Below are 25,894 nucleotides of genomic sequence, written 5' to 3'. Positions count from 1 at the left end.
ATTAGGGGCCATCTTACAGTGCCTTTAAGGATGCCTCCTATGACTCTTAGACCATAACTTGGTCTTTTTCAGTTGAGAGTATAGTAGATGTTAGGCGCTAGATAGGATCTTAAGAGTTCATCTCATTTGGCCTCCTTAACTTAAGGAAAGTAAGATCCAGAGGTTACGTTGGAAAGCCAAATAGTTTGACAGTGTTAGATCCTAAAAGCTAGTTTCCAGGTCAGTGTTATTTTCCTTGAAGATAATGACTAATTTAGTAATTTCCCGAAGTGTGTTTGGTAGAACATTAGTCCCTTAAAAAATCCTGAAAAAAATATTTTCATGGCCAAATATGTTTGGGAATTGATGCAACTATATTTCCTTCTTAAAGATTCACAATATACATTAACATCAAAGTTTCTGAGCAGTCTTACAGTAAAGAAATTTGTTATATTTTGTTTTATTCAACATTTCCCAAATTTACTTGATCACCAAACACCAAGACCTGTAAACACCCAGAAGAATGAATGTTCTAAGGAGCATATTTTGGGACATGCTGCACTAACCAGATGCTGAAGCTTGCCTTCTTCACCTGTAATTCAAGTTTAGAGACAGAGTCTCAGAGGTGCCTGTGTGGCGTCGGTAGCAGATACTGTTGCATCAGCCTCACCCAGACCCAAAACCACATCCATGTCTCCTTTCTCAATGACCCTGTTCACCTTGGGTCATCTTCTAAGTTCCTCTTTCTAGTCTAGGAAATAACCTTCAGTTTTCAGTTCATTTACAGAAGAAAGATGATTCCCTGTGTCCAGTGATAGATCAGGCTTTTCTGGTTTGTGACTATTTCTCCAGGATATTTTTGAGACCCAGGGAGTGCAGTCTCCATATCTCATCATAACAGTTTTGCAGCACCAGAAATACTTTACATATATGAGTAAATAATATATAATTCCTCAATGAAGAACACTTTTTAAAATATTTTTTGGAAAGGATAGAACATGGACCACCAGGAAGAGCAAGGGGGAATTATAAAGTACAACAGAAAGAAATAAGAAATAACCAAGTGGAAAAAAGTATTACTTGTTTCATTATCATAGTCTTGCTAACAGCTGAGTTTCTGGCATGCATAAATGCATTCATTCAACAAGCATTCATTGAATAAGCCTCAAGCCAGGCACTGTGCTAGGTGTGGTGGACATAAAGAGAAATAAGACACTACCTCCTCAGCTCTGTAAACAACTAATTTTAATACAGTGAAACTTAAATGTAGGAATAAAACGCCATAGGAGCTACAAAAAAGTGCTATGGGAAGAAATAGTTCTCCCCAGAGGTACTAGAGAAGTCTTGACTATAGAGATGATTTTTGAGCCAGTTGTGAAGGAAAGGCGTTCAGCAGGTGGTGAAAGTGGGGAAGGGTATTTTAGACAAGGAAGCATTGTGAAACATTAGCAGATTTTCAGTCATTCTTGGGGTGGTAGCAGGACCAACTGCCTAGTTCTTGTCTTGAGTGTCTCTGATTCACCCTGGGCAGTGGGCCCAGTGAGTGAATATAAGAGTCCTCAATCCTGTCCTTAGAGGAAGACAGGAAAATTTGGATGGTCTGGGAGACATCAGTGTTAGGATTGTTGCCACTTTTTGTGCTCTCCGTGTACAACTGAAAGTTGTTCTTTGTAAATTTAACTTGCAATTAATTATGCTTCATTGCACCTTCTTTCTCCAGATGTATATCTTGTTACCTGTCACATGAAATTTTCACGTCAGTCAAGTAAATCTGCTTATTCTGTTATGCATGAATTGTTCATTGCCACCTTTGAGCCTTTGCCTCACCTGGAATAGTATATGCCCTTTTTAAAAATAATTTATATTTCTAGTGCTTTTCCATCCATGGCCTAGGTAGGACCACTTTTCCTTCCACCTCTTCCTATTTCAAACACCTTCTGTGTTCTAGCCATCTTGAACTACTTAGTTTTGCACAAATACACCAGGATTGCTAAAGCCTGTGCCTTTTCCCACTGGACAAAATGCTGTTGCCTCACTTTGGCAGTACTCCAGGTTTCAAGGTCTGATCATATGTCCTCTCCTTTATGAATACTTTATTTCTAATCTCCAGTATCAGTTAATGCATCCCTTTGTTTGCTCTGTTGATTGCTGTATTGATCTCTAATATGTAGTATTTTCTTGCTAACTTATGAATATATCTCTTCTCCTCCCTCGATCTCCACCACCAGCCCAGACTGAACTTCTCCAGGACAGGGTATTATAAACATCTAGCCCAGTACTTGGTACTGTACATGCTTCTCAGAGCTTATTAAGTGAGTGAATGTATGCATGTGTGAATTGTTGAATGAAAAAATATTACTCCTTTTAAAAAATTTATTTCAAAGACTAATTTGCTTCAGCAAGCCTTCCATCAGCAGCCTGACATTCTGAGTATTCCTTTACTCTCACACTCTGGCATTATTTGATCCATTAACCCTGTATAGATCTGTTGATCTACTTTTCATTTTGGGGTTTCATGTGAAGCAGCATGGTGTGGTGGAAATACCATTGGTCTGGGAGTCAGGAGGCCTGGATTCTCATTCTGGCACTAATATTAACTCTTGTATAACTCTGGGAAAGTTAATTAACTCCTTCAGTTTTTTTTTTCTTTTGTCAAATGGGTTTTAAATATTTGCCCTACGTACCTCACATGTTTGTTGTTAATTATCCCTCAAAGAATCAGATGAGGTAATGAATTTGAAAATACTTCAAAAAGCACATAAAGAGTATCTGACAGATATAAGGTGTTTTTAGTGTTTTTACTAATAATAGCTCCTCAACTAAAATTCCTAGAGTAGGGGGACCATTTTGTTCCTTTGACTGTTTCCCTAATATTCAGTACTTTGTACCCACCATGTGATGCAAACTGACAGCAGCCTCTGGCCTTTTGCATTCTGAGCTCTAAAACTAGACTTCTGGATCTAGGGAGTGGCAGATCTAGTGCTGGACTTGGTGGCTTCTGAGTGCATATTTACCGACTGTTGCTTTTCTGATCCCCAGGCTTGTTTCCATCAGTATCACCAGTGGACCAGTATTCTGTGGCATGGTTGGGGCAGTAGCAAGACACGAATATACAGGTAGAATAGGACATTGGACTGTTTGCTCTGTGACTTAGGGGGTGAAGAAGGTAAAGGAGGTGATCTAAAAATTCTCCATCCTTTTCTTTTCTGTCTCCCTGATACAGTTATTGGCCCAAAAGTAAGCCTTGTGGCAAGAATGATAACTGCTTATCCAGGTTTGGTGTCCTGTGATGAGGTAACATATCTAAGATCTATGCTACCTGCTTACAACTTTAAGAAACTCCCAGAGAAAATGATGAAAAACATCTCCAACCCAGGGAAGATGTATGAATACCTTGGCCATAGAAGATGTATGTGAGTGTCATTATGTGATAGTTCAGTCCCATCTCTTTTATAGAATCAGGGCATAGGAATAATCAATCCTTGATTATATGAAATTAGAAAGAAAGATGCTTCTAGTACTGGCCTGATGGAATAAGAGACATAAGAGGAGGGTTTCATATCTGAGATCTTTAGCTTTTATGTTTAGCTCTTAGCTGGTTCCTCAGGGAACAACTTCTGTCCTACAGGAAGAGAATAGCAATAGGTCACTAGTCTAGATGTTCTTTTTTCTATGTGTACTTCACAATTTATTTACTTCCCTGAGCCTGGAACAATAAATAGTTTGTCTCCCCTTCCAAAATTTTTTAGTTTTTTTAAAACTCTTTGATACAGAACTCTGGACCTCTTTAGTTGTCTGAAAGTACTTATTTATAAGGACAAATCCTCTGTCTATTAAAAAACATATTATCTGTCTATCCCAATCTATTTTGAATTAACACATTTCCCTTTGTCCTTTTTCCCAGAATGTTTGGGAAGAGACATCTGGCCAGAGAGAGAAATAAAAATCACTCTTTGCTAGGTAAGTTTTCTTTTTTATCTTAAATCATATTGTTTTCAGCTGTAGATGGTTAAATGTGATTTAAAAAGCAAAATTTGAGACTAAATGCTTCTAAGCTTGTATTAAAAAATAGAGAGCAACCTTCTTAGTGAATGTGTGTCAGTTTTGAAGAGGACTTGCCATTTCTTTTCCATGTTGAATGTTTAAATTTCAGGTTCCAACATTTAGTAAGAATCTTTGTAAGGATTCTCATCTTTAGAGAGAAATCTTTAGAGGGAAATTCCTCATCCTGAGATAGTGACAGTAGCACCGAGACTGTTCCACCCACACTATATATTTCCTATCTTTATATTTGTTTTATCTAGATCCATTAGTCCATTATTTTCACATAGCAGTGACAGACTTTGAACACTAAATTGTTATAATGGAAATTTTTACAAAAAGCTAAGAAGATGTCGTAGCACCCATGTCCATGTGGTGCCTAGTTGTTCTAAATGTTATTACGTAGGCTCTGGAGCAAGCCCCCAAGCCCAGCATACATTTCTTTATAGTCCGGAGTTGATTTTCTGGAAAAAGATGTGAAGGCTTATCAAATAATGGAATTCTGTCAAGGATTCTGGGGAAAAAGCCATTCTGAGAATTAGCTTTACAAATTAATTCAAATAAATAAGTGTCTGCTAAAAAGCACAGGAGTGTTAGGTTCTCCTTGTCTCTTTACAGACCGGGAGAAAGAACTGGAAGCCTTCCGAATGGCACAGCAGGGAAGTTTGCAACAAAAGAAGGGCCAGGCAGTTCTGTATGAAGGTGGAAAAGGCTGTGGAAAAAGTCAGCTGTTGGCTGAAATAAACTTCCTGGCCCAGAAAGAAGGGCACAGGTAAAGACTCCTGCTTTCTGACTTAGCGGCTGTTTCTCTTGGGGCTCCTTTCCCTTGTTGGTGAGACTCTTGTATCGTTAGATTCAGCATCCTTGGGCTGGCAGACTGAGTAACCTCTCTGGATCAGGGGACTCCCAGTGACCATAGTAACATTTACCAGGGTGTTGCCATTGAAGCTGAAGGAAGCAGATTCCAAGCAGTGCTTCTATGCCATCCAGACCCTCATGGCCATCTTCTTTGAGATTGATATGTGCCCAGCCTATTACCGGCAAGAGCGCCTCCACAAACAGCTCCATGGGATGGTGGAGGAATCGCTTCACTGCCTGTTTAATGACCTCTTCTTTGTGAAGGTAACAAAGGCAGTGGCTTTCTGAACTGGATTACTGATATTTTTGGTGGCTAGTTGGACCCAGGATTGTCTTCGAATCTAAAACACACACACGCATATACATATACATATACATATACGTTTACATATATGGCCTAAGAACACACAGTCAGCAGTGGCAGGATTGAGATTTGAAAAGTCTTTGACACCAGACCCCAGGCTTTCTCCTTTTTGAGGAGAGTGGATTCTAGGACTGACTCTGAAACTTGCTAGTTGTATATCTTGGTACAAATCACTTGGCCTCTCTGAGCCTCAATTTTTTTCACCTGTGAAATGACAGTAGTAGTACTTTATATGGGTTTTGCATGGATTTTAGAGGATGTAGTATATAAGAGACTGCATCGTAAATGTGAAAGTACTAAAATCTGTCACTGTGATATTGACCAGATGTGCATATCCAGCAATTATATGCATGTGTTCTTGAGTTGGTTGCAGCATTTTGTTCTTTAACCTTACCTTTCCATTCCTGGGTCATGGAGTATGTCACTTGAACCAGCATCTGAATCTCAGACGCTTCCAGTGGTCTAGGATTTATGTGGTACCCAATAGCGAGTAGGCTAAGAATTCCCTGGCCCACAGCTCCATTTGTCCATCCTCCATCACTTCTCCTAATCTACCCAGCATGCAGGGCATTGTATCTAATGAAAAATAGAGAAAACAAAAATCTGTCCAGTCCCTCAGCATAGCCCTGTCTTAAGACAGGCCTTACCTGGGGCCCTGGACAAAGTGGTCAGGGAGTAGCCTCACTTTGGCTCTCAGGTCCATCGTAGCTCATGTGCCTTAGCCTAGCACAGTGTTGCAGATGTCCATTGCAGTTCTTTCTCACAAGTCTCATGCACACATTCATTCTGGTATACTTGGAATAACTGGGGTACTGGAGTTGTCCAAAGTGACATTGCTAACTCTGACCTGTCACTTTATTCCTTAGTCATGATCCTTTAAGAGTTTGCCAGAGTCCAGTATGGAAAGGAGCTATCTCTCTCTAACCACCAGTGGACTTTCAGTCTCACCCTCTGAACTGTATCTTGACGTTGGATTGGTATTTGTAACCCTATGCCTAATCCTGTAGAAATCCATTCTCACTCAAAATAGAATAATTTTCTGTTCCCTTTTGAGAACCTGTATATTTTTATTAGATTGTCATTTTGAATGATAATATATGAATAATTTTCCCGGTCAGTTTCCCTTATCCTTCCAAGTTTCGCGCATGGATGACCTGACCAGACAAAAGAAGGTTAAAGCATGTTTTTTTCAAGTGCTGCAGAAGGTGGGTACTTTTGCTACATACCATTAACTCTTAATATGTGGAGATGGTTTATGCTTATTTCAATCTATCCACATCTTACCTTCACTTGGGCATTTCTCGGCCTGCCTATTTATTGATACCTTCATTGTTTCTATCTACCTTTAACCTTGAATCCATCCTACAGCACAGCATACAAGGAAAGGTCTTTGCTCTTTCCTGATCCTGTTTCTTAATGAAATTTTAGTAACTTAGAACAGTAGCTTCTGGATGCAGGTTGATAGCTACTTTACCTCCTATTTATTAAAAATACAGATACTCAGGCCCCAACCTAGGATTACAGAGTCAATAATCTGTACGAGGAGATGCTGAGGTAGCCATTCGGGAAAGCTATCTTGAAGTAACTAGTCAAATTTTAATAACATTCATCCTCTATACCTAGCACTTCCACTCCTAGATATATATTCCAGGGAGTCTGTTCATTGCAGCGTTTGTTTGTGGAGGTTAAGGAGGTGTTGGCATGAATTCATAGATGAACACTATGGAGTGTTTATAGTGCAGAAGTTAGAAGTAAGGCAGTAGATGAAAACATAGCAACATGGAGTAATCTAAAAACAATCCTGAATATTTTATCTTTTCTTATGGCTCAGTAATATTCCATTGTGTATATATATACACCACATCTTCTTTATCCATTCATCCATCAACTGGCACTTAGGTTGTTTCCGTATCTTGGCTCTCCTAAGTAACGCTGCAATGAACACAAGGGTGCGTATATCTTTCTGAATTAGGGTTTTTATATTCTTCCAATGAATATCCAGTAGTGGAATAGCTGGATTAAAAAAAGATGAAATCTTGCCATTTGTGACAACATGGATGGACCTTGAGGGTACCATGCTAAGTGAAATAAATCAGATGGAGAAAGACAAATACCATATAATTTCACTCATATGTGGAATATTAGTAAATAAATAATCAAACAGGGACTTCCCTGGTGGTCCAGTGGTTAAGACTTAGCCTTCCAATGCAGGGGGTGCAGGTTTCCCTGGTCAGGGAGCTAAGATCCCACATGCCTCATGGCCAAAAAACAAAAACATAAAACAAGTATTATTGTAACAAATTCAATAAAGACTTAAAGAAAAAAATAGTCCACATCAAAAAAAAAAAATTCAAACAAACCAAACAAAAACAAACACATAGTTACAGAGAACTAAGTATTGGTTACCAGAGGGGATGGGGGGTGGGGGGAGGGCAAAATGGGTAAAGGGGGTCAACTGTATGGTGATGGATGGAAACTATACCTTTTGTGGTATAATGTAATGTATACAGAAGTTGAAATATAATATTGTACACATAAAAAGTATATAATGTTATAAACCAATTTTTTAAATCCTGAGTAAAAAGAGAAATAATGAGACCTGTTATACAGTACCATTTACATAAAAACAATTTACATGACAAAACAACAATGCCCATTTTATAAGAACATAATACAGGCAGAAGGTAATATGATAAACACATTGGCATGGTTACCTGTGGCAGTGAGGAATGGAATGGGAGTAGGGAATGTGGATAAAAGAGAATACATTTTTTTTCAAGTCTACATGAGCAGGCATTATAACTGGTAGCTTTAGCTATAGCACTCCCAGGTATTTCTGATGTGCAGCCTGGTTTGGAAATTACTGGTTTAAAAATACTGTGAATTCCCACACAGTTTGAATCTTTTGCTAAAGTGAAATATTTGCAAGCTTCAAGTTTGATTTGGAGAATATTTTGATGCTTATTTCATATTTCAGTTAGAGTATTTTCTTGTTCAAAGAAACTCAGTACATTTCTTTAGGAATTAGATATATAAGCTGTGTTTTATATTTATAAAGTAAAATATTACCTGGACTAAGAATACATTTTACTCTGAAAATCCCAGCCTTTGTTGACATTTTATTTAAATTGTTGATGGGAAATTCATGGTAGATTTGAAAATCAGATGACTTCATTTCTAATCAGAGCTTGTCATTGTTTCTTTACTGTTATTTCCAGGCAATGAGGGAAACACCACTGGTTTTCCTCATTGATGAGGCCCAGTATATGGATGCAGACTCCTGGGAGTTTTTGGGAACTTTGCTCTCCAGTGTGCCCATCATCATGGTGATGACATTGACCCCTACGTTCACCCTTTGTGGCTGGGCCCAGCACTTCCTGCAGAGCCCTCAGGCTATCTTTGTGCCCATTTCGAAGTTGGCAGCGACCTCACTGTTGAGAATGGCATGTTGGGAACTGGGGGTGGTGAGCATCCCCCAGGAGCTGCAGATGTGAGTGGCGAGGACTAGCTGGGCACCTCATTAAGGGAGGAGCCAGTGCCATAGTATAAGAGAAGGCTCAGGTCTCACACCGGAGTTGGGGGAGAGTATGGCATTAGAAACCATGATGAGGCCCAAAACTAGGATTTAAGAGTAGACAGTCTCCTAGTAACCCAGTAAAGGGCTGTCTCCCCTGGGCTCTTCACCCAGGTTTTCACAGGACAGTTAGGACTTGGATGGCTTTCTTAATAGGTCCATTATGTGCGGTCAGGCCAACTTCTGCCGGACCCTTTAGCAAGGGGATGCTAGTTCCTTTTAACATCAACAGAAGCAAAATAGTTGAGAGAAAAGTTACTGCCAAAACCAATCAGAAACTTTTTTTTACATTTCTGTGCTGCTGCTTCCCTCTGTTAGTGTATATCATCAAGAACTGACTTTAACAAAAGAAGAAGTATTCCTCAGTATGAAATACCTTTATGCTTGGCTCTCTTCAAGTGGGCATCTTTAGTCAGCAATCCCCTGCTTACCTCTCTACAGCTACCTTCTCCGCAGGTGCTTTGGAAACCCCCTTTACTGTGAGGTCTTATGCCAGGACCTTCTCTCTAAGAACATATTGCTCTTTCATGACGTCCAAAAGGAGGGGGAGGAGAACAGCAAGTGGGAGACCCTTTCAGGTGAGCTGAGCTTCCCAGGGTTCTACCCTGATCCCACTGCTGGAGTTCGTTCTTGAACATGGCATCACCTGGTCCTAATTAGGCATGCGCCTCTTCCCTGCTGCCATCATGGGCAAGATTCGGCCTTCCTGGCTAAGTGTACTATACAAGTAATACGCAGCTGTGTTGGAAACGCTAAATACTGCCTCAGGTGAAGTAATTGAGTCAATCTACTTCAGTTCCTTTTTGAGCAGCCTAGGAGGCGGGGATAGGAAAATAGGATTTATAAACATCAGAGAGGATTGATAAACATGACAGTCTATAGAGAATTGCACATTACTGATGAGAGAGATGACTTGAGGGTTTGAATGGGGGAGGGGAGAAGGGAGGAAGAAAGAGATAGAAGTATGTGTAAATCCAGAAAGGCATCCTAGAGCTGTGATGTAATAGAAGAGAGGGCTATTGAAAGGTAAACAGGAAGAGTGAGAATGTTAGGTACCGTGTGGTACAGGAAATGTTCGTTCCTAAGAGAAAATGAGAGGACAGGCAGGATGGGTGGGGTAAACCACTTTAAACGTGTATGCTCCATTGATCTTAATCCTTTCAGTTTCTTGACTAAATGTGTTTTTGTGCCTTTAAAACTACAGTCACTGAGCATGGTGTTTTCCTCAGTCATAGTCTTCTTTCTCTACAGCCAATGCCATGAAATCCACAATGTACAGTATTTCTCCTGCCAGCTCTGAAGACCAGGAACTTTATGTCTGCACAGTCAAAGATGACGTGAACTTGGATACAGTGCTTCTTCCACCGTTATTAAAAGGCAGGTCCCTTGAAGACCTCAAGTGAATCAATTACAGGTGTCATTGCACTTAGTAATTTGGTGGATGATTGAGTATAGACCCCTCATTATCATGCTAGCTTCATTTCTTCAAAAAAGAAATCTGCCTTCCAGAAATAAATTCTGGCACTGCCCGAAGAGTTCTTAAAGACTTGTAATGCTACTTGAGTAATGTTTTATGTAAGTGAGCCCACTGTTCTCTTTGAGGCTGACTGATAACCTGGGAAAGTTTTCTAGTTGTTTAATAAAAACTATGACCTGAGTTTCCCTTTGTGCATATCCCTGTGCTGGAGGAGACAGGAAGCAAGGGAGATAATGCTGCTGAGATTTAGGAAATCCGTGGTGCTGGTGAAGAGACAGTATTAGGGACATAGCAGGGGTTTAATAAAAAGAGCGCAAAGTCAGCTTATAATGACTGATGAGATAGAGAATAAAGTCGTCAGAATTGGGTAGGCATAATTAGACAGGCGGTGTTCTTTTTAGAGATGAGGATGGTTTTTTTAATGTTCTGTTCAAATGTTTGGTGGCCAGGGTACTTTATTAACCCTTCTTGAGGAATGTTATGATGGATAAGCATGCCTTCAAGTCAAGCATGGTCTTACTGAGAATATAAGACACGCATGTGAAACAGCAGTACAGAACACATTGGTAATTAAGAGCCAGGGCTCTGGCATCAGAAAAATCTGGGTACCATTGCTTCCTCCACTTAGTAGCTGTGAAACGTTAGATGAACTTATCTAAGCCTTAGTCTTCTCATACTCAGATGAGGATAATGATAGCCCCTACCTCATGGGGGTAGTTGAAGATTAAATGAAATAAATCATGGTATATAATTAATAGTCAATGACTGTTAGCTATTATAAGCTGTTCACTCTGGTGGTTTTAGGTCCACCTGGACAGTTCATATTCCTACAACTGTGATAGGCCACACTTGGCATTGGCTTTACTAACTTAGAAGCGTACAGGTCAGGAAACACAGCACTGTAGCAGGACAGGAGCAAGTGGTTTTCTTCAGTGGGGGTCCTCACGGCAGTTCCCACTGCTGTTCTCTGGAGCCTCAAGGAATAGCTTACATGTGATGGGATGAGACCATGATGGATGGGTGCTTAGATGCCCCATTTCCCAACAAGGAACTGGTATCTCTTATAATAGTCCTGTAGGCATAGTTTCTAGGCACTGTGACCTGTTACAAGAATTACTACACTCAAGGAACCCCAAAGCTGTGGCTTACCACCAGGTATTTGTAGCTTATTCACAGTTTTCCTAGTCCAAATTCAGTTTCCCATCAGGGATCACTCTTTGCATAAGCAGTGTTACCTGGTAACTCAGCTGACATTCTGATTTTATGAGGATCCTAGGAAACAGCTAGAAAGTTAACCCAAGATCAGTGTTGTCCACAGGGAAGGAAAAAGGATTTAACTCATAAGCTAAAATGAACAGTCCAGTCAGCAAGGCCTTGGTCTAAATGAAAGGCCAAAGCTACATGGTAAAAGATCATGTAAGTTATACAAGTATTTAAGAAGGGGGCTGACATGACTGTATTTGTACTTTAGGTGTACAGTTCTACCACTAGTTAATGTGTTATTGAGATAAGAATGAGAGGAAATTGGAGATGTTCAGAACAGGGTAGCATAGTGATCCAGGTGAAAATGACTACTTATACTAAAATTGTTTAGGAGGAAATATATTCAAGAACATTTAGAAAGAGAATGAGTGGGTGACAAGTTGGTTGTGAGGGAGAGGGAAAAGTTTAGAATTATTCCTAGATTTTGGGCTTGGTGACTTACCGGTTCAATACCAACTGCTTTAATATATGGGTCAGAATATGGAGAGATTTACTAAAATGCTTGAAGTTAAGATCTTTATACTAATTAGAGTTCTGGGACCAGGAAGCCCAGCCTCCATGTTTAGTTGAAAGTAAGAAGAAAATGGATCTACCAGCAAAACGTTTTGGTGACCATGAGGAACAGTTTCAGTGTTGTGCTGAAAACCTGATTGTTGGTTGAGTAATGAATGGGGAATGGGGACAAAAGAGGACATGGAGATAAGGCTCTTTCAAGACATTTGGCTGAGTGGAGAACAGATGGACAAAAAAGCAAACCCTTTTTTTTTTTTTTTTTTGAATGAACGGATTGTTAACACAGTCTATTCTATGTTAGTAGAAAGCCTGTTCATTGCAGATTTTTTTTTTCTTCAGAAATAGCAGTGAACCAACTGGATCAACTGAGCCCAGAGGAACAGTTGCTGGTTAAGTGTGCTGCAGTCATTGGTCACTCCTTCCACATAGATCTGCTGCAGCACCTCCTGCCTGGCTGGGGTAAAAATAAGCTACTTCAGGTACTGAGGGCTCTTGTGGATATACATGTGCTCCGCTGGTGCAACAAGAGCCAAGAGCTTCCTGCTGAGCCAATATTAATGCCTTCCTCTATCGAGATTATTGAACAAACCAAAGAGGAGAGAAAGTCAGGTGAGGCAGAGCTGCTCCCTTGTTCTCAGGACTGAATAGAGAGCTTTGGGTGAGGGTATCTGTGTTCAGAAAGAGTATCAATATCATATATCATGGGCCTCAGTCTCTTAAAGCTTATGTCTAAGAGATGGGGGAAATTAATTATTGTAACCATGGAAGACCCATGGTTATAGTGAATGAATAGCCTGTATTTTTCAGAATTGTCTTAATTTCAAGAATTCTAGCTCCATGTTAAGCCCATGTGTTAAGTATTTGTATTTTGATTTTTGGTTCAGAAAATATTGCCGTAGTCTTTTATTGGCTTCTTAGGATAAATAATAAGAAAATAGGATAAACTGTTTCTAATTTTAGAAATTCACAAGGACGTTAAACACACATGATATTGAAACATATGAACAAAGCAAGATGTAAATTAAATAGCTGCAGTCTCATGTTCTCCACAAAAAAGAATAAGCTTGTGACATAGGCTCTACCCAAAGCACACGTAATCCACAAATAATTTGGCTTTGAAATATGTTTGGACCTTATATTTGAGCAGAGCCTTTCCGTTATTTGATGTTTATAATAATTTGCAGTAAAAAAGCTCAATTTAGGAGGAAAAACTAAGAAATCTATCCAGTGTAGTTCTCTACCACTAGTCATTTCTTCCCTGTTGTACTTTATACTAGATACAGTCAATATCACTCTCAGATTGGTATAAAATTCTTTATACAAAGGAAGCCATAATACCAAATAGGAATTACAAATAAAATTTTCTTATACACCAGCAGCATGTGCTTGGGAGTTTGCTACCTGGTAGCGTAAAAGGACTTTAAGGGAGACTCTCATTTAGATTTTCCTATATTTCAGATGCTGGCTCTCCTCTCAGGCTACAAGAGAAACTATCCCTACCTCAAACCGAGGTGCTAGAATTTGGAGTGCCTCTATTGCAGGAAGCGGCTTGGGAGCTGTGGCCCAAGGCACAACAGACAGCCCTACACCTTGAATGTGCCTGGTTTCTTCGAGATTTGGCCTGCCGCTGTGGGAGCTGTCATGGGGGGGACTTTGTCCCCTTCCACCGTTTTGCCATCTGTTCTACTAAGAGCTCCAGTGGGACCTCCCGATTCTGTAGCTACAAAGATACTGGCTCGATACTGACACAAGTGATCCCAGACAAATTGCAGCTGCCTTCTCCCCAAGGTAAATCCAGGGGGCAGAAAGAAGACACGTGGGCAGCACTTCTTTTTATTCGTGTACTTGGAGCTCTTTATTCAAAAGGTGAAATCAGATTAAAAGAGGAAAATAGGTGGAGAGAGCCATTTCTCACTGAAGTACCAGAAATAAGAAAAGTGTGATCTCAGCGTTAAAAGGAACTTTAGAGATTATTCTTGGTTTGGTTGGCAATCTTGGGCAAGTTACATAACCTCAGTTAATTGAGGAAAATAACAATACACACTTCATAGGTTGTTGTGAGGATTAAATGAGTTAAAATATATAATGTGCTTTGAATAGTGCCAGGCACGTGGTTAGTGCTCAATACGTTTTAGTTATTGTTTTTATTATTGTAATTATTCAGCTCAGTACACATATATGGAGCCCTTATGTGTATCAGATGCTGCAGTTAGGTGTTAATAATACAAAATGCAATCATCAGTTTTGGGGGGGGTGATACAGACATATAAATAGAGAATTCCAATATGGCATGATAAAGGTGATGAAAACGGACCACATAGGAGTTGGGGTACCTAGAGAAAGGGCCATTAGCCCAGCCTGAGAAAGGAGTAAGATAAGACTCTCCCTTGAGTGAGATTTGAGGGATAAGTAGGAGTTAGCTACTTAAAGAAGTTTGGATTAGTGGATAGATGTTCCCCAAAGCCTATAGCCCTCTACCACATCCCAGATAAGAGTTCATCCTCAGGAATTCCCTGTGGTCCAGTGGTTAGGACTCCATGATTTCACTGCTGAGGGCCAAGAGTTCACCCTCTTTGTTTTAACATTTTCAGTTAGCTTACCTTGTAGGACATCCCATTTCATTCTCAGTAACTGTTAGAAAGCTTCTTTCATCAAGGTGAACTCTACCTTCCTGCAACTTTTCCACTCATTTTTCAGAGTTGTACCTTCTTTCATATTTGAAGACAGCTGTCAAGGCCCAGGCAAATCTTCTCTTTTTCTACTTTGATAAAAGAGAAGTTGGTGTTGGTGTTAGCAGGGGAGAGGGATATGGGAGAGATGGTGAATCAGTGGTGGTAAAAGACTAAAATGAAGATGTTGATCTATGATCCTACCTCTTCTGGCCAGAACATTCTTATGACTCTATGAAGGTGGACCAGTGACTTGGAGAAATTGGTCACTGGCTGATGAGCTCTACAGTCATTTGCACTTTTGTACTTTCTGAGAGGAAAGAGGAAAGTAGTAGTGAATGTCCTGGTTGGTATTATGAAGAAATCACACTATCATTCATATTTCCTATATGACCTTTTGTTTTTGAGAGGTCACTGTCAGCTGTAGATTCGACAGCCTGGTCAGTCTAGCTGTGAGAGAGGCCCAAGACCTTTCCAGCACATCCAAACCCTGAGTAGGCTTCTCAGACCCAGGGCCGTTGTGCATGACCATGTGGAACAGAGGGTGTTATTCACACAGGCTATGATATGATGATGCCCTGAGAATTGTGCATTGCAGTAGTGCTGCCAAATTCCAGTTTCCTTAGTTACCTTAGCCTTGCTTTACCTTACCTTAGGTGACATAATTAAATAATCAATAATAAACTTGTGTTTACTTAACAAACGCAATAATAAACTTGTGTTTTACTTAACACAGGTCCTCCCTATAATTATTCTCGTAGACTTCTTTTCAATCCCACCACCTGTGCTCCTGAGCCCAAATAGGTAACATCCCCACATCCTTCCCAGTCTTTTCTTTTTGGTCAGAAGACAGCTGCAGAGAAAAAGGCAAATCTAGAGGATAAAGGTTATTTAAGGCCAGCTAGGTAAAGCTGAAAATCTCTGCTGGTCATTGTGACTCTGGTGGGATGTGGCATCTTGTGCTCTCATGATTTTCTTCACTAGGTCTTAGGATCTGTGGTTCGCTCCCATCTAGTCGTAAATCTGATCTAGATATATTCTTGGATTTCTACTATTAGAATTAGTCATCAAACCAGATGGACACATTCTTTATTCATTTCTTTTGCAAACAGAATTAGGAATTGGTTTGGGAAGTTTGATAATGAAAGGAGTTACTATTTGAATCACAAATAGTTGCATTTAAGGAAAAAATTAGCACCCTAATCTTGTGTGTAAGGCTAATTTTAAACCTAAACTTATCATTTTTATAATGGGGGAGGCAATTAGGTCATGAACTAAGCTGCAGTGGAAAGGAGTCAGGAATTTTCAATATTCTCAGTTAATACAAATACGGGCAATTGAAGATAATCATCTCTTTCTCCCTACAGACAGTTCTCAGTTCCAGACAGAATCACCCAGAAGTCAGGAGGCCTTCACAAGGGAACACTGCAGGTAGGTGGAGATGCTGAGAGTGGGCATGGAGGAGGCCAGGAAGTGAGACACAGATAACCATTAAACTAGGGCACTCACCTTACCTGCAGACAAGGAAGGCATCTGACCACCCAGGAGCAGTGACTCTTGTACTCAGCCCAAAATTCAAGTTAACAGAGAATCAGAGAGGCAATTTTTGATTGTTTGTAGGGAAATTATTTTTTAGTGATTAAGAAAAACTGTATTTAATAGCTCTCAAATGTATTGTACATGTAGCAGATTGTTTTCAGCTATAAATTTGCCTTCTCAATTACTTTTGAGCCCAGATGATATTAAAATGATTTTACATTTCATAACTATGTACCTCCTGGCTTTCTAATGCCTGTCTTAACAATTTTACATGTTCATACCTTGAATTCATCAGCCACTCTCGAGTTTCCTATTATACTTATCCAACCTGATTTCTTCAGTTTTCAAACAAAAATCTATATTCTACATGAATCACCCCCATACTTATTGTGTCTGTGCTCACACAGTTCTCCCTTTTAAACATACTCAGTGGCATCCACATCCTTCCAGTTAACAGAATGGTCACCATCCTTCAAAGCCCTCCTCAGTTCCCACTTTTTTCAGTCATTCTATCTCAGAGAGATCAGACCTCTTTTGAACTCGTGGTGCCTGTAGAAAGTGCATTGGACTAGTAGTCAGAAAGGTGAACTCTAGTTTTGGTTCTACTCAGTAGCTGTGAGGTCATACATAAGTCACTTAATCTCTCTGAGCTTCAGTTTCCTCATCTGTAAGAGGGAGGTAATTTTTGCCTACCTGAATGGCAGGGTTATTGTAGGATAAGGTGGTGGTATTGTATAAAATAATATTCAAATATGCCATGATGGAGTTCAAATGTGCTAATAGATAAAGGTATTATTACTGCTTTGTATCATTTTTATGTTTGCATGTAACAGTGTTAGTTTACTCTTCGGGTGTGGTCGTTTCCTTTAGTTTGTGAGGTACTTTGGCTTTAGGTTTTTAAAACTCCCTAATAGGGCTTTGCCATTATAGACCAGGTCCCTGACTTTCAAAACCTATGGAGCAATGGAGGAGAAAGATAGACATAGAATTAATGAATTATAAAGGAAAGCTTCCTGGACAAAGTGGCTTTGAGACCTGGTAATGCCTCAGCAAGAGTGGCTACTGGGTGGCCACTCTCAGCTCTTCATCTTCTCTCCACAAAGAACAGAGGAAGAGTTCCTGGATCAAGTGAACAGGAAACTGGCTCAGACCAGCCCTGAGAAAGACATGTTAACCACGAAGCCCTGCCACTGTAAGGAAGTCCTGAAGTTAGTGCTGTCACCTCTCACTCAGCACTGCCTGGTCATTGGAGAAACCACTTGTGCGTTTTATTACCTGCTGGAGGCTGCCGCTGCCTCCTTGGACCTGTCAGATAATTACATGGTGAGCAAGCTCTGCTCTCTGCCCCTGAGCTGAGCCCTATGACTAGGGGAATTTTATAGGGATTTCTTACCATCAAGTAACTTGCAATGAAAAGTGGAGGAAAGTGGGAGAGAGAGAAGCTGTAAGGGGTCTAGGAGAAAATATGAAGTGAGAGTGAAGGAGCACCACGTGCTGCCAGCCCTGCCCCAACTCCTGCACACACAGTCCAGCTCCCCATTTCTAACTAAATCCTGCCCCAGTTCAAATTCATCATAACCTTGATCTAGCCCTCGCCCCAGTCACACGCTTAGCAACATCCAAATCCTAATCCAGTTTCTCCATCCCTTGTCTTGTTTGGAGGCCTTCCTTTATTTGAGGAAGGCAAGCAGCCTTCTGGGCCAACCCTCAGCATTCTCGTTTTATAAAAAGCACAAGGTGAAGATCTGTCAGTTTGAGGAGGCCACTTTCTGCTGTCTTCGGTCAGAGGTGAGGGCAGGGGGTAACCTTGAAGTTTGGGTTGTTTCTCCTTGAGGAATATCCTGTTATTTCCTTTAAAATCTCTTTTTTTGTGTGCAATTATAAATGTGATTCAAATTCAAAACAGAAATACATGTAGAAGGTGAAAGAGCGCTTACTAATCCCATGTCACCCCCAGCATAGTTAATAATTGGTGTGAATTCCACCAGTTATACACACATAGTCATATCATTATTGTTTTCCATTATTTTTAAAATAGAATCATAATTCTACGTTGTCTTTTTTCTGCATCTGGTTTTTATTCTTAAAAGTACAGATTGAACATATTTGCATATTGGCATACATCCAATCATAGTTACAGGTGCCAAGTACTACGTTATATCCATATATCAAATTTACTTAGCCATTTCCTTCTTCATGTACATTTAGGTTGTCTCTAATTTGGGGTTATTATAAACATTTCTACAGTGAATATTTTTGTAAATATCTCTTTACTCCCTTGTGAGAGTGTTTCTGTAAGAGAAATTTTCAGAGGTGGAAATGCTAAGGCAGACAATATGAATGATTTTACAATTAATAAATATAATGCCAAATTGTCCACTACAGTATTATATGAATTTGAGTTTTTCTCACTTCTTCACATCCTTACCAACATCAGATATTATAAGTCTTCTTTAAATGTTTATTGGTCATTTATTTCTGTGAATTGCCTGTCATGTCCTTTGCTCACTAGAGTGTATATAAACTAATTCAGGGGGATGCAGGGGTGAACAAAATGGGTGAAGGTAGTCAAAAAGTATAAGTTCTGAGGATGTGATGCACAGCATGGGACGGTAGTTAACAGTACTGTATTGTATATTTGAAATTTACTAAGAGAGTAGACCTTAAAAGTTCTCGTCACAAGAAAAAAAATTGTAACTATATGTGGTGACGGATGTTAATCAAACTTACTGTAGTGATCATTTTCCAGTATATACACATATTGAATCATTATGTTATACACCTAAAACTAATACAATGTTGTATGTCAGTTAGCCCTCAATTAAAAAAATCATCCCATTGTACACCTTAAAGTTACACAATGTTATATGTCAAATATATCTCAATAAAGCTAGAAGGAAGAAAAGAACATACATTTCAAAGCCTCTCCCCGCAATCCCACCACTGAGCCACTGTGTCCTCTCTTTATGTATTCTACCAGAGGGGCTCAGCATACATAAATGTATATAACCTTTTCCCTTCCTTTGTTATATACAAATAGGAACTCTCTATACTCCATTCCACATCTTGTTTTAAAATAAATAAATATTTTAGATCATTCTATATCACTTATAACAAATTTCCCCAGGGAATGAGATTTGTATATCAAATAGAAACTCTGGGGAAAGCATGCCATGAGACATTCCATTTTCAAAGGACAAATAGGGGTAAACTTACTTATTCTGGATGAATAACTCATAACAGCAACTTCTCCCAGCCTCATTACTGTTAAATCCAACAGAACAAAATATGTTGGAATGATTATTTATCAAGTTATAAATGATGACTTCATAAAACCATGGGGGATGTTTTGTTAGCCGAGCTTTCAAATAAAATACATAAATAAATAAAAACTAGTTTCAGTGTGAACCTTAAGATACCTTGGTTAGGAGAGTAAACCTAATGTGTATAAATGTCTTTGAACACCAGAGGGAATATTAGAGTTATCCAAGGTATTGCATTAGTTGCGTTTCAACCGAAAGGTCTTTGGAGCAAAGTTAAATAATTATTTCTTCCCCTTTAAAAGAAAGAATTACTGTGCAGTCTTCCTAAGCTTGTTCAGAAATTACCATAGACTTTATCATTTTCTTGGAGGATTTAGCCATAGAACATGCAGGTATATGATAACCTCAAGGTAGTTCCTCAGATCTTACCCTCAAATGCACTATGGTGGTACAACTTGTTTATGAAGAGGGATACGGGATTTGGTGATATCTCAGATGCTTTCCATGGCATCTGAAGCATCTCGGTTTCTGCCCAAATGATAATCCCATCTGAGTCTAGCAGCATCACCTTCTAAATCACAGCCTTCCTCTACTACTCACTGGCAAATGTGTGGGAGATGAGAAAGGAGAGTGCTTTCTCCGTAATTCTGTTTTCTCCTTTACTTGGCTCGTGGCCCTACTGGTGCCTGGTAGCATGGCCAGGCTCTGCTCCAACTCAGCTCACTCTGGTACCTCAAGGGCCCCAAGAACACATTCCAAAATAAAAGCCAGTGTGTTATATCCAGAACCTTGTCCTTAATAATCTTCCCACATTTACATTACTGTTTCTCATTTTACCATCTCCAGGTCTGTTTCAACATGGGACAGATCACCTTGGCCAAAAAATTGGCTAGGCAAGCCCTTCGTCTGCTGAAAAGGAATTTCCCTTGGACCTGGTTTGGTGCCATTTTCCAAACATTCCTAGAGAAATGCTGGCGTTCCTGTTCCCTGAGCCAACCCCCAGACAATCCTAGTGAGAAGTGAGAAGCCTAGCCAACTTGTCCTGTTTCCATTTAGGGCCACAGAGAAGTAAACTAGGACCCAGCCTGGAGTTTTGCCTATTTGAGTAAAGACTGCTCTTTTTACAGCCAATTCAGTGTAGCTGAATGAGGGCTTCTTTAGTTTTTGGAGTATGGTATTATCCTGTCTCTTTCAAATAAAGATACACATATGTGTATTGTGTGTACACATACACATACGTGGCAATTTAATATCAATATTATTTCTCTGATATATATACACATAATACTGAGTTGCTACCTGGTCATTGAGCTATAATAATTTATAGGAAATGTATTCAACCAAAAGAGCAATTCAAAGAATGAAACCTTTTTTAAAAAACGTCTCTGAAAACTTTTTTTTCTGGTTGAGAGGGATGAATTTAAAAGGCATATCGGGTTAGAAGTAGTGGGATCCCAGGAACCTTTCTGAGTCTGAAAGTCTGGGTGAGTATACTCAGATTTCTTGTGGGGAAGGATAGTGGACACTGGTGAATAGTAAGGGCATGCTAACCACCCTTTGCTTCACACCAGTAAGAAGAAGCTGGCAGTCCTGCAGCAGCAGGTGCAATGCCTCTCCCTGCTCTGGCAGCTCTACAGCCTGGAGGCCACAGCCAGCAGCCGCAGGTTTGCCTGCCTGGCCACTCTTATGCAGGAGAATTCAGCCAAGGAGTCTGCCAGTGAAGCCCAGGTAAGCCAGCCCTTGGTTTACCTCTGTCCTCACTCAGAAACTTAAAATGCTAGGGGGAGAGACCCTGCCAAGTCCCTGGTTAAGTGTGGTTCCACGGTAACCCAGACTTAACGGGACACCACTGATCTTGTGTTTGAGCAGGGTTCTCAATTTGCAGTTTATAGATGGGCTTCCAGGTACGAAGCTATCTGTGAACTCTCTGAACTGAATGTTGACTTTTGTGTGTATGTTCAAAAGAGCATTTGGGGAGTGATAGGAAGTAGGGAAGGGATCATGGCTTTCATCAGATTCTCAAAGCCAGTGGTCTAAAAAAAGGATCAGAATTGCTGACTTAGGAAAAAAGAAGAAAGGCTTCCTAATTTTAGTGTCCATCTGTCTATATCTCTCTTTTATCCATCTGTTCAACAAATATTTGACGAACACCTATTCTGTGCCAGGCACTGATCTTGGTTCCAGGGAAACAGATAAGTGAAATATGTCGTATGTCAGGTGATAATAAATACAATGAAGAAAAATTACATGAAGACCAGAGGACATGGAGTTCTGGGAACTGGGGGCGGGGCGGGGCGGGGCAGGGATGCAATTTTAATAAGATGGTAGGGAAAGCCTTACTGAGCAGTTGGCTTGTGGGCAACTATCTGAAGGAGATGAGAAAGTAGGCCACATGGCTATCTGGGAGAAGAGTGGAGAGGAAGAGGGCATAGCGAATGCACAATGCATGCCCTCTGTGTTCGAGGAACAGTGTGACTAGAGGGGAGGGAGGAGAGGTGGAAGAGCCAGGAGATGAGTCAGAGAGTCTAGGGAGGGGGATGGGAGATGGTGCCGGCCTTGTAGGCCACTGTAGTGGTTTTGGCTTTTACCCTAAAGAAGGTGGGAAGCTGTTAGTGGCTTCTTAGAAGTGGAGTAACCGAGTCTGCTTATATTTTAATAAGATTATTCTATTGGAAACCTAACGAACACGGTGTTTCAAGAGTGTCATCAATGATGTCAACTGTGCACGCAACTGATAACAGAGATCTAGGCAGCAGTTCTGAAGAGTTCTAAGGGGCAAGAATCAGAGGACTTAATTAGAGAAAACATAGAAGAGGTGCAGTTTGGCCAGCGTTTTGAAGGGGAAAGTCTCGGATTGAGGAGAAACAAGAGGCACAGATGGAGAAAGTGGTTTGTTTCAAGAACAGGCAGTGAGAATGCCCAAATTAGAAGTGTAGGGGTGAGAAGGAGCGTGTTTTCATAGCTGGAGTTGAGGTGAGTGGTGGGGCCCCCAGGAGTGCTGACTGAGTGAGCAGCAAAGCATGCAGGGGGCTCTTATGCAGGAAAAGGACGAGATGGAGATGCAGCCTGACTGTACAGTCAGAGTATTTACCCCATGTTTGTTGCCCTGCAGGTTGTCTCTACCTACGTGGCCCTCTCCCAGTTCTCCCAGAACATGGGTGACAAGGAGAAGTGGCTGCATTGTGAGCAGATGGCCATTCAGAAAAACAGCCTATGTTGGTTCTCCAGGGAGGGATTGTTGGCCACAGCCCAGCTCATGCAGGCCTTGGCCTACACCAAGCTCTGCCTTGGCCATCTTGACTTCTCCATCAGACTGGGTAATGGGGCCTGACGCTGGTGGGCCTAGGGCTTTTAGAGAGGCCAGGTTCACCTCTAGACCTCACATGATGCTCTTTAACCTCCTTAGGTTTTCAAGCTCGTGAGATATGCAGACACCTCAAGAAACCAGCTCTGGAGAATTTGGTTCTCTCAGTTCTCTTCAGATCTGCATTTCTGAAGAAAAAGTATTAAGATCATTTTCCGTCCTTTGTATTTGTTGCCTTAGAAGGGAGGGTATGATCTTCCAGAGAAGCTCAGAGTGGAGAGGGAGAAACTGTTTCCTCTCCACAGCCAGGACTGTCTCTTCTCTAGTCACTCCAGGAAGCATTGTCTTAAGTTTGAGGGGTCAGGAGTAGAAATGCAGAGTCTGAGCTACCAAATATTCCTTTTTTCCCCCCATTTTTCTGCAGGGAGGTAGGTAATTGATCAAGACCCTGGAAATTGTCTCAGAGTCATTTTCCCACTTCCTTTGCCTTAGAGACAGGTCTGATCCCAGGCACAGATGCTCTCTATATAAATAGAGTTATGGAGAGGAGATTTAGGGGATATTAGGCTGCTTTGAAGGTGTAAGATCCCCTCCTCTCCTATACCGTCCTCCCCATTCTCTAGCTGGTCCCAGTGGCTCTGTCTCTCGGCAGATTTGATCTGTGTGTCCATGTGCTGGAGAGTCAGTGGGCGCTCATTTCCCAGGGTCATGATGTCCTTGGCCTGGCCTGCTTCTATTCTGCTTGCTTAGATCTGCTGCTCTATGGAAAAGGTAAATTTGTGCCGGGCTCTGCTGTACTCCTGAGGGATTCAGACCTCAGGTGGGGCCCTGGGTTTGGAACATAGGCAGTCATGAGCCTGTCCCTTAGGCATGGCCTCTGGTTCCTTAAGGTCTAGGAACCACGTTGTGATTCAGGGATGTCTGCCTTTCAGGTGCTGTCTCCTCCCCTGTACCACACACCTTCTATACCACTTCCTATGTGGACAGCTTATACTAACCTGGTTACTTTCTCTGTCCACAGGATGGCTGTGTCGGCCCTTTGGGGAATGTCTGCATTTCATTCAACATTATGAGCACAGCTGCATTCTAAATTCTCAGAGCAATGTCATGCTGGGGGTCCACTCCTCTCTGGCCATGTGGTAATGTGGGGTACCAGCATGTTACTCAGGGCTGTGGGAAAGGGTAGAAATTTGAAGACACCATGAACTCATTGAAACTATTGCCTTTGCCCTTCCAGGCAGGACTGTTCCACATCTCCAACCCACTTCTTTGTTTTGTTTTTTTTTTAATAAATTTATTTATTTAATTTATTTGTTTTTGGCTGTGTTGGGTCTTCGTTGCTGCGCACGGGCTTTCTCTAGTTGCAGCGAGCGGGGCTACTCTTCATTGCAGTGTGTGGGCTTCTCATTGCGGCGGCTTCTCTCATCCAACCCACTTCTAAAGACCACCTCCCATTTACCCCCCATCTTATTTGTAGGGTTCTTCTTGTCCCTTAACAGGTTTGGGCTTATAGATTAAGGGTTTGGTTTAGAGTTACATTTAAGTGCAAGATAACCCATGGCAAGGCTGAATATCATTGGTTTCCTTTTAAGCCTCCTTACATGTGAGTTAGTAGCCTTGGCCACTTACCAGAATCACAATTCTGACTGTCCAGGAGATCTTAGAGCCTTAAAAACGTGACAGTTCTATGAAAGAGCCATGGTTGGTAAGCAGGGGAGAGAGCTGAGAGCTGTGATTCTTCCCTTTCAGGTTTGCCCAGGACTCACAGTGGAAGCTATTTGAGCACCGCTTCTCCAAGGCTCACCAGTTGGTGAAAAGAACCAATGCCTCACTGTTTGGTTCACATGGCTTTGTCCGATTTCTAGAGTGCCATGTGCTAATGTTACAGAAGATGCCAGAGGGTGTCTTCGCACATACTGCCTCAGAGACTCCCCGCCAAACCCTCAAGGTACCTGTCTCCATTACCCCTCAACTAACGCCTAAGTTACGGTACTCTTTCTCCCACCTGCATCTCTCCCTTACTCTTCTCCTTGCCGCCTCTGTCTCTTTTTCACCCTTGAACCCTTTTTTCACTCCACCTAGAAAGTCTTTCCACCTACCTCATGTATCCTCCCAGATATTCTTGCATGGTCAGGACTGGATTCCTTAACTTTCTGGATTTGCACAGCTACTACCCAGTACCATTAAAATGTTAACACTTAGCCCTTCTCAGTGGACCACTCTGGCTCAGTCTATACTGTCCTCCCTGCATCCCTGCCTTCTGAGTTTGACACATCTCCCTGCATCCCTGCCTTCTGAGTCTAAAACATTCCAGTCCCTCTGTATCTCAAAACAGACTTTCTGGGCCTACTTTACCATCTGGGCCTACTTTACTCCTTTCTGTTACCCCAGCCCTGAGTGAGTATGCTGAGTGGGGACTGCTGTAAGTTCTGATGGAGTGGAGTGGAGGAAAGAAGGTACTAATCCCTGAGCTAACGGACCTTCGCTTCCTTTCAGTACTTTAAGGAGTTCTTCTCTCGATGTGTGACCTGCCCTGTCTATCACCAGTGGGTCTCTGAGCTTAAAGCCTCTGTAATGAGATATGGAAGGAGAGAGTCCATGTCCTTGACTAACGTCATCAGACCTTTTGACACCTGCTTGACCAGGATTTGGATAGAGGGAGAATTCCTGGAGGAAAATAACTCCTTTGAAGGAAATTTGCAGAGTAAGCATTCCTTCCTGGAACACTTGTCTGAGAGACATAAAGAACAGTCTCAGATTCTTACTCACAAGCAGTCAAAGACTGTACCTCCAAGTAGAAGGGACATGCAGATAATTAGGGTTAGTCCTTGCTCCAGAGGTAATTGTCCTTCTCTCCCTAGACAGAGACCCCTTATATTGTTCAACAGTGTAAGAGCCTCTCTTGGCCCTTTGTTTCAGCATCTATAACCCTTAGGCATAGGAAGTTCCTCCTTGGTCCCAGCCTAAACAAATAGATTGTTCCCTTGGAGTGGCTGGATGGTCACTAAGGGAGAAAGAAGGCCTTAGAAACCACAATGTAATGTCTGTGA

At 41.2% G+C, this 25,894-nt stretch overlaps 1 protein-coding gene across 1 annotated transcript in view; it reads left to right on the top strand.

Moving 5' to 3' along the window:
- The window catches only part of LOC114906986 (adenylate cyclase type 10-like), a 37,991-nt gene extending 12,328 nt beyond the window's left edge, over positions 1-25,663 (top strand). Inside the window, 23 exon segments of the mRNA XM_029242036.1 lie at positions 3,019-3,095; positions 3,203-3,392; positions 3,884-3,939; positions 4,639-4,792; positions 4,953-5,142; positions 6,361-6,447; positions 8,461-8,732; positions 9,258-9,394; positions 10,068-10,193; positions 12,409-12,678; positions 13,528-13,857; positions 16,106-16,169; positions 17,381-17,600; positions 17,940-18,065; positions 20,387-20,559; positions 21,112-21,268; positions 22,653-22,857; positions 22,947-23,043; positions 23,497-23,615; positions 23,866-23,983; positions 24,594-24,792; positions 25,341-25,638; positions 25,641-25,663. Of these exon segments, the coding sequence (XP_029097869.1) occupies positions 3,019-3,095; positions 3,203-3,392; positions 3,884-3,939; positions 4,639-4,792; positions 4,953-5,142; positions 6,361-6,447; positions 8,461-8,732; positions 9,258-9,394; positions 10,068-10,193; positions 12,409-12,678; positions 13,528-13,857; positions 16,106-16,169; positions 17,381-17,600; positions 17,940-18,065; positions 20,387-20,559; positions 21,112-21,268; positions 22,653-22,857; positions 22,947-23,043; positions 23,497-23,615; positions 23,866-23,983; positions 24,594-24,792; positions 25,341-25,638; positions 25,641-25,663 (3,688 nt within the window).
- Positions 25,664-25,894: the final 231 nt, after the last annotated feature.

This window comes from Monodon monoceros, unplaced genomic scaffold (genome assembly GCF_005190385.1).
Source record: "Monodon monoceros isolate NGI ecotype Baffin Bay Population unplaced genomic scaffold, NGI_Narwhal_1 Super_Scaffold_3, whole genome shotgun sequence".
Lineage (NCBI taxonomy): Eukaryota > Metazoa > Chordata > Mammalia > Artiodactyla > Monodontidae > Monodon > Monodon monoceros.
This window is presented reverse-complemented; position numbering and strand designations above follow the sequence as displayed.